The sequence below is a fragment of the Aspergillus udagawae genome, assembly GCF_001078395.1.
Source record: "Aspergillus udagawae IFM 46973 DNA, scaffold_4, whole genome shotgun sequence".
Taxonomy (NCBI): Eukaryota; Fungi; Ascomycota; class Eurotiomycetes; order Eurotiales; family Aspergillaceae; genus Aspergillus; species Aspergillus udagawae.
The window spans coordinates 4013647-4021092 of record NW_025091267.1 but is presented as its reverse complement, the minus strand read 5'-3'; the positions used below and the strand labels follow the sequence as shown (position 1 = coordinate 4021092).

At 49.0% G+C, this 7446-nt stretch overlaps 4 protein-coding genes across 4 annotated transcripts; 2 read left to right on the top strand and 2 right to left on the bottom strand.

Moving 5' to 3' along the window:
* Positions 1–576: 576 nt before the first annotated feature.
* Aud_006791 (uncharacterized protein) lies at positions 577–1263 on the top strand (the record flags this gene model as incomplete). The annotated part of the gene is made up of 3 exons (XM_043291688.1): positions 577–628; positions 663–1194; positions 1248–1263. 3 exons carry the CDS (start codon positions 577–579, stop codon positions 1261–1263), a joined length of 600 nt encoding a protein of 199 aa, XP_043147623.1.
* Positions 1264–2236: 973 nt separating this feature from the next.
* On the top strand, positions 2237–3079 carry Aud_006790 (uncharacterized protein; the record flags this gene model as incomplete). Its single annotated transcript, XM_043291687.1, has 1 exon — positions 2237–3079. The coding sequence occupies one exon, from the start codon at positions 2237–2239 to the stop codon at positions 3077–3079; it is 843 nt and encodes a 280-aa protein (XP_043147622.1).
* A 1284-nt stretch (positions 3080–4363) lies between these two features.
* On the bottom strand, positions 4364–4971 carry Aud_006789 (GFA family protein; the record flags this gene model as incomplete). Its single annotated transcript, XM_043291686.1, has 4 exons — positions 4364–4617; positions 4677–4740; positions 4809–4855; positions 4920–4971. 4 exons carry the CDS (start codon positions 4969–4971, stop codon positions 4364–4366), a joined length of 417 nt encoding a protein of 138 aa, XP_043147621.1.
* A 578-nt stretch (positions 4972–5549) lies between these two features.
* On the bottom strand, positions 5550–6602 carry Aud_006788 (NAD(P)H-dependent flavin oxidoreductase; the record flags this gene model as incomplete). The annotated part of the gene is made up of 1 exon (XM_043291685.1): positions 5550–6602. One exon carries the CDS (start codon positions 6600–6602, stop codon positions 5550–5552), a length of 1053 nt encoding a protein of 350 aa, XP_043147620.1.
* Positions 6603–7446: the final 844 nt, after the last annotated feature.

Sequence of the window (7446 nt, the reverse complement as noted above, 5' to 3'; positions counted from 1 at the left end):
GGCCCTCGTGTTGGATCTACTAATGTCCACGGACCCTCAATCGCATTCAGTAGTTCCGTGTACAGCCGCGACGATGGAATGGCTGTTTCGAGGAGAAGCAGTAGTGAAACAGCAGTAGTGAAACACTGGTCGAGTTGCGACGAGTCGCATCCCAGTGCTTTACGAAGGGCCTGCAGTCTCGTGTACTGCGGCGGCTTTTCCTGAGTTTGAGAATGCTGGTTAGGCATCAGGGACCCAAAGCCCAATCCCAGGTAAATGCTACCCCTGTGTGGTAGAGGGACGAGGGGAAGCAGTTGAAGAAGAGATATAAGGAATGGCGTGGTGCAGGCAATTGCGGGAGACCTGCCGAGTCCCTTCGCAATATCCTAGCAGAAAATCTGCCGCCCTTTCCTTATCGTGGAAGTTTTCTTCCGACTGTTCCTGGCGCAAGACTGGCTTCGGCGGGGCGCCGGATCACACTGGACCAAACACCGAGTCGACTTTTGACTACATATAACTAGTAATAGTCTGGTATAGCAATCATGCCACTCCTCACAAACAGGTAACATGAACTTGAATGAATATCCACGGAATTCAATGCCTGGATCCCCATTCGCTATCATTGCGGGCGTTGGCCCGGGCACGGTTTGTAATCCACATCGCCTCCTAACAGGGTCGTGCAGTCGCCCAAGTCTTTGCAAAAGCCTATCCCGTCGTGCTCCTCTCGCGCAGCGCGAATTCCTTCGAGGAAGTTGTTAACGAAATAAAATCAACAGGGAGGGAAGCGGTGGGCGTTGTCGCTGACCTCACTAGCGTGGAGAGCACGCGTGATGGATTCGCAATCATCAGCAGGCTAATCCCAGACCGACCGCTAGCAGCTGCTGTATTTAACGCGGGTACTCTTGTCCGCAAGCCATTCTTGGATCTCTCAGCTACAGAGTTCCATGATGCCTTTGCGAAGAATGCGTATATTTACTCCTCTGCCAAACTCTCATCAAACCCGTGGAACAATACTGATAGCAGCAACAGCGGCGCCGGCTTCAATTTCTCTCAGGCTGTCCTTCCCTTACTCCTTCGGTCACGGCAGCGGGAGTCACACCCACCGACTCTCATCTTCACTGGTGCAACTGCTAGTTTGAAAGGATCATCGAGATTTGCGCCCTTCGCGGCTGGGAAATTCGCCTTGCGTGCCGTGGCGCAGTCATTGGCGAGAGAGTTCGGACCTCAGGGGGTCCATGTGGTGCATGCTATTATTGACGGCATTATAGATACACCTGCTACTAAGGGATGGAACGTTTCCGGGGAAAAGCTTGATCCACACGCAGTAAGTAGATCATGCCCTCCGGAAGTACTGGTTTTGCTGCAAGCGACTAAAATGATATTCAATTGAATCGCGAGTTAGATCGCTCAGAGCTATTGGTACCTACACACACAGCCACAGACAGCATTCACATTTGAGTTGGATCTGCGGCCGTGTAGTGAGAAGTGGTAGGCAAACTACTTCAGTCAAATCCTCGCCACCTGACATAGTGATATACTGTGAGACCAATTGCTGGTTGTGTCCCCAAACAAACCATTTGTGTCCTTTATGTCATATCTTGATCCACTGCTTGAGCAAGGGGCGGAATACTATCTAGGCAGATTGAAAGTAACTTCCACCAGACACCTAATCATAAACAGCCTTCCTCTAGGCGCGTGAGAGTTTTGTACCAAGTTAGCTTTGAACCTGGACGTTTCATCGAAACCAGCAACAAGGAATGAATGGCTCCAAGACTACCTGGAAGACAGCGCAATTGTATAGGTTGATTGGTGATATTAGAAAAGATGCCCAGTAGGAGTACCCGCAGAGACATTGAGCAGTCAGCAGGTTGAAAGCGCCTACACTACTGACTAGTCTATCATACTTCCGTTTTGACAAAACTGTCGGCGTTTTGACTGCTGACAAAGTAGCTTTCCAAACGCCGAACGACACTTCCGAGCGAATCAGGTGGCAATCCACTGCGGGTTGAACGGTATCGCTATGGATATCCTTTTAAGTTCAGATTAGAATCTACTTGCTGACATATCCACATATATTTTGCGTACTGCGACTTCCGCAGCCGCCAAGGCGTCCCCCTCTATATATTCATCAGTGATTCTTCCGGTAAAGAGATAAATATACAACTACTTCAGCATCTGATTAAATCCGTCGCGACGGTGACATGACAAATATCCGATACCAAAGTGTTCCGTGCATTCAAGTTGCCGCTTCTTTATCATGCCTCAGCAAACCCTCGACCGTCTCGTTCCTCGCGGCCTTGTCAGTGCGGAACTAGTCTTCTACGAGCCCCCGGCTGATGGATCAGCTCCATTCAACTACGTGGAAGAACCCTCCACGGGCCAGAAACCTCGTAATTATGGCAGTTTGATAAAGACAGTCCCCATATCCGATATCCGAGGAGAAGAAGATCGAATGTCTCTAGATCGGGAAGGGTTCGAGATCTTGCACAACGTTCCGTCGTCAGCGACCTATGAGACCTTTTCCTCGGAGGATGAAATCAAAAAGTGCTACTATCCAGAGGTGGAAAGACTGCTTCTAGACTCCATCCCGGGCGCACACTCTGTTGTCCTCTTCGATCATACTATTCGACGAGCGATCCCCCAGGCGGCCCGCCAGCCAGTCAACCAAGTACACGCGGACCAGACCAAACGATCCGCCGAGATGCGCGTCCGTAGACATATTCCTGATCCAGCGGACGCAGAGAGGCTTCTCCAGGGACGGTATCGTATCATCAACGCCTGGAGGCCAATCAACGGCACGGTCGAGTCCTCCCCGCTGGCGTTCGCGAGTGCTGTAACGTCGTGCGATTCCGACTTCGTCACGATTGAGCACCGCTACCCCAATTTCAATGGTGAAATCATGGGGGTCAAGTACAATCCGAACATGCAGTGGAAATATGTCTCGGGGCTGCGAGGTGATGAGACACTCCTTATCAAATGCGCGGACACACAGGCTGGTGTGGCACAACAGATAGCCCGCTCAGCTTTTGTTGACCCTCGCTCAAGGATCGATGCCAAACTGAGGGAAAGCATTGAGGTCAGAGCATTGGTATTTGGTTGATGTCAACGGACACAGGACCGACCTCCTTTGACTATCGAGTTGCGATCCCGTTGTTGTACCCACTGTTCAATCCGAGAATCAGTTTCATTTAAGGCACCATTTGGAGCCTCTGTCAGGCGGATTCATTGCTTTGTACAGTTCCAGAACTCAAAAAATACTACTAAACTTAATCAGTGGCGTCCTCTTACTCCACCAGCTCATTCACACTTCATGCAGTGTGCGCGAGGAGGTCATGTTGTATGTATACCGGCAAGCTTATAGACGGACTACTTTCATATTAGCAATATTGGAGGGCTAGGATGATGGTTGATTACCGTAAGGTAGCATACCACTGACCCAGACCAAGCGCCGGTTGAATCAGGCTTATATATGATTACTCATAGCACTGGCCTGGCGATCGTATCCGCCAATGTCGTGAGATTTCGATCTGCAGCGCGGCCCGGGTAAATTGTCGATATCATGCCGACAAGTTGTTGCTTCAACTTTCATAACGTGCTATAAAGAGGCACACGAGACATTGTAAGGCTATTATGTTGTATATAGTACTCTCGCAATGTAACTCGGAAGATTCGGTTTACCAGCGCCGGGATACCCAATCCACCCTGCCGAAGTCACTGACCTTGACCGGGTTAACCAACTAAAGGTTGAAGTGAGGGAACCCCGGCCGACCATTCTAGTCACTCCGCAGTTTTTCAGCCGTCCTACCGAGATAGAAAGTGACCGTCATCAACCGGGTCGACGGATTTCCCGCTCACCTCTGGTCAAAACATTGACGGGCCCTGCGCTCTGCGAACATTCCAGCATAGCCGGCTCTCCATGGTTTGCATTGGTATCGCTCTGGCTACAATGTCTTGTCCACTCGTGTCTACTTTAGAAACATTGGCCGGATTTTAACTGCGGGTGGTGCATCTGGTTTAGTGCAACTTGGCCGAGCATCTTCGGTAAGTTCACAGTGGCGCACTACACAGACTGACAACGTGCGCCGTGGAGTATAATCAACGGTCACAAAGTATACTGCTAAGAAGAAATAATCTGTAATCGGAAGCTACTAGGTGTATATAAACAAGGACTTAATACAGCCCGAGTTTCTGCTACTATGACATAAGAGTTTACTTTTATTTGAATGTACACACAATCCAACTGCAGCCTTGGTGCTAACTAGGCACACATTAATTTATTAACGCCGTCCCCAGATATGCCTAAGATATAAGGAGAGAGTCATGTAGCAGTGTGCAAATCAGGGGGGTTACAGTTTATCACCACACGCGAAGCACGCTTTAATGTCTAATTGCCGAAAGCAGGTTCCTGCTTTGCAGCATCGACAGGGGTCAGATAAGATACACGGTCCTTGGTGTAGAACTCAATATCGACCTTGTTACCCAAGTTGGCTCCTCCTTTGTCCAGAGTGCCTGCTTTGATTACGGTCTTATCTGGCATAATATCCAACTCGGTGTAGAGACTGGACCCGCACGTTGAACAAAAGAAGTGACGGTTGTTCTTCCCACTCTCTCCGGGAGTGTCGTAGTACGTCGCTTTACCTATGGTCAGTGTAAGCTTATGGGTCAATTATGAAGGGCTGCTTCTTATTGGTACGTACCTGCCGTCACCTTGAACGAGACTCGAGGAATAACGACGTTTGAAGTAAATGCACCACCAGTCCACTGTATAATGTTGGTAAACATTAGATCGCACAAAAGGAGGACCCTCCTATAAACTTTTAGGGACTAACCTTCTGGCAATCGACACAATGGCAGAGAGCCGTGATATCTCCAGTCGCTGAATTACGTAAAGATTAGCCTGAGCCCGGGCAGCTCAATGCTCCTTGTAGATCTTTACGTACCATCCGAGCTGAACCTCACAGTGCCACACAGGCAGCTACCCCAGAATGGCATGTTGTCGTTGGTAGATTGAAACAATAACTGGGTGGACGATAGTAAGGCTTCCAAACGCAGTAGGGTGTTATTGTATGGTTATAAGGGCCTCTAGAACTTGCGTTTTCAAGGTTAGGATAGAACCATAGATATAGAGGAGGAATCTCACGAAGGAAAATCTCAAATGCACAATAGACTGGCTGGGAAATATCTCCTTTTAAGATTCATTCAAAGTATCTTAGTAATGCTCTAATGCCCGACAAACGCCGAGGGATAATTTTCAAACACCGAACAGTTTACGTGTTCACATGGGGTCCGGAAGTCGTGGGCCTTTAGTATGAGCACATTCTGACAAACATGACTCTCTACCATCAATACTTTTTAGTTTTCATTAAAGCTTCGTCTCCACCAAACATTCGGTCACCTATCGAGGACTTGGTAACCGCGACGTTGGACAAAATGCGATATCACGCTCATAGATTTGATATGATCAACGAGCTATGACCAGTCAGGGGCCGCCGCCCACATTTGCTAATACCCATCACATCCTGTTAGCATAGTATGTTGTGTACATGTTTAGCTCTTGTGAAATAATGTTCTCATAAGGAAGAAAGAGCTGTGGAAAGTCGCGCTCTCGCGTCATCCCTCACTTCCTGAACGATGTCGGCCGCGCCTTCCACTTTTTTAACTAACCCAACCCCCGTCCCCGCCCAGATACTTCCTGTATCCTTGGGTTCCAGTGGCTCACTGCCATCCTGTCGCGCTCCAGCATAGAGCCAGGTGCGGATCCGGTCAACGCCAACTCCATTCCGGTAATCTTCGTACACCTTATTCCTCAAACACCGTCCATCGTACGCCATCGGCCAGAAATTAGGTCCCCATATGTCATCAAAAATCCGGGATCGAGCGGTGGTGCTGGCCCCGTCAGATGCGTGCAGGATCGCATCCCGGTAGATGTCAGGAACCCGCGTTTCCCTAGCAGCCAGGAATCGAGTACCCATTACCACGCCAGATGCCCCCAGCGCCAACGCGGCTGCGCATCCTCGTCCATCTGCGATGCCACCTGCGGCGATCAGCGGAATATCATAGATGGTACGCTCCCTGAGCGCATCTGCAACTTCGGGGATAAGGGAGACGATGCTAGCACCGTCCTGATGCCCATGCCCCCCTGCATCACTGCCTTGAATGACCAAAGCATCGGGTCGACATGCTTCCGCTACCTCCACGGCAGCTGTTACACTGCCCAGCTGTATCCAAACTTTTGTTTCCGGGGTGGCGCGCCTGATCTCCCTTGTCCATGACGTGAATTCGGGTGTGCTAGCAAAAGAAAGCCAGACTACTGCAGGTTTATATAGAGAGAAGAGCGACATCCAGTCGTCCACGGGCGATCCGAAAACGATGATCCCTACTCCGATAGGGAGGATATTTGGATTAGGAAGAGATTTCATCATATCCTGGAGGCCATGCTGGGCTTTCTTTAGGTGTTCCGATAACATTTGGCGGTTATCCATGAACCCAATTTGCCCAAGCCCACCGGCACGAGTTACAGCGATAGCCAGGTCGCTCGCTGCCGCGCCGCTCATTGGTGCGTTGATGATGAAAGGTGACTCCATCCACGGAAGATGCTTGCGGAGGATAGTAGAAAGCGCCATTGATGTAATGTATGAGATACTTTGCAACAATGTGAGCAAATGTTTAAAGATTCATGAAAGAAAATATTTTGATTCTACTGGAAACGTTGGGAGTGGCCATGTTTATACCTGTGGTAGTCGACCGACGACCGTCTCATTTGTCAGCAAAGGATGTACCCATGGATTGGGGCTGCAAACGGTGTTGATCAATGATCTTGTTGATCTCTATTTTGTGGATAATGATTTTATCAGAGAATAGATTCACTGCAAGTCTTTCAAGTCTTCGTACAGTACAGAGCAACTAGGCTCATACTTTGACCCCCTAAATTGCCCAAGCGCCCTGGCATTCAAGAGGCCCATTGAATTTTGCCACTAGTTGCAGCAACATCATCGACTACGGGCACCCTTTTTGTCCCTTCACTATTCCAGGGACAAAGATATATCTTTAGAAATTGTTTACTGGGATTGTGGTTAAAGGTCGGGGCGGTTACTGCCTGGAGAATAATACATTTCTTGCGGAAATATACCGAGAAACCCTGGTTTTCGCGTGATTGGGGTCGTTTGCAGAATTTACGTCCACCTCACTTCCAAACAACGAACCGGTTATATGCAGAAGCACTACTGACATGCGCAATACTAGGAGCCATATGGCAATCATTGTGAATATAGGACAGACCATATATCTTGTGGAAGTTGTGTATGGAGCTGTGGATCAGCCTTTCCAATTCCGCTTAGTTTAGGGCAATTTTCAACTGATCACCGCAGTCAATCAGCGAAGCTATACGGAGTAGTACAAGGATCTTCCCTATCCTGTTGATTATAACTAAAGAGGTTGGGTGTATTCAAATCTCTTAAAGAGGAAAAC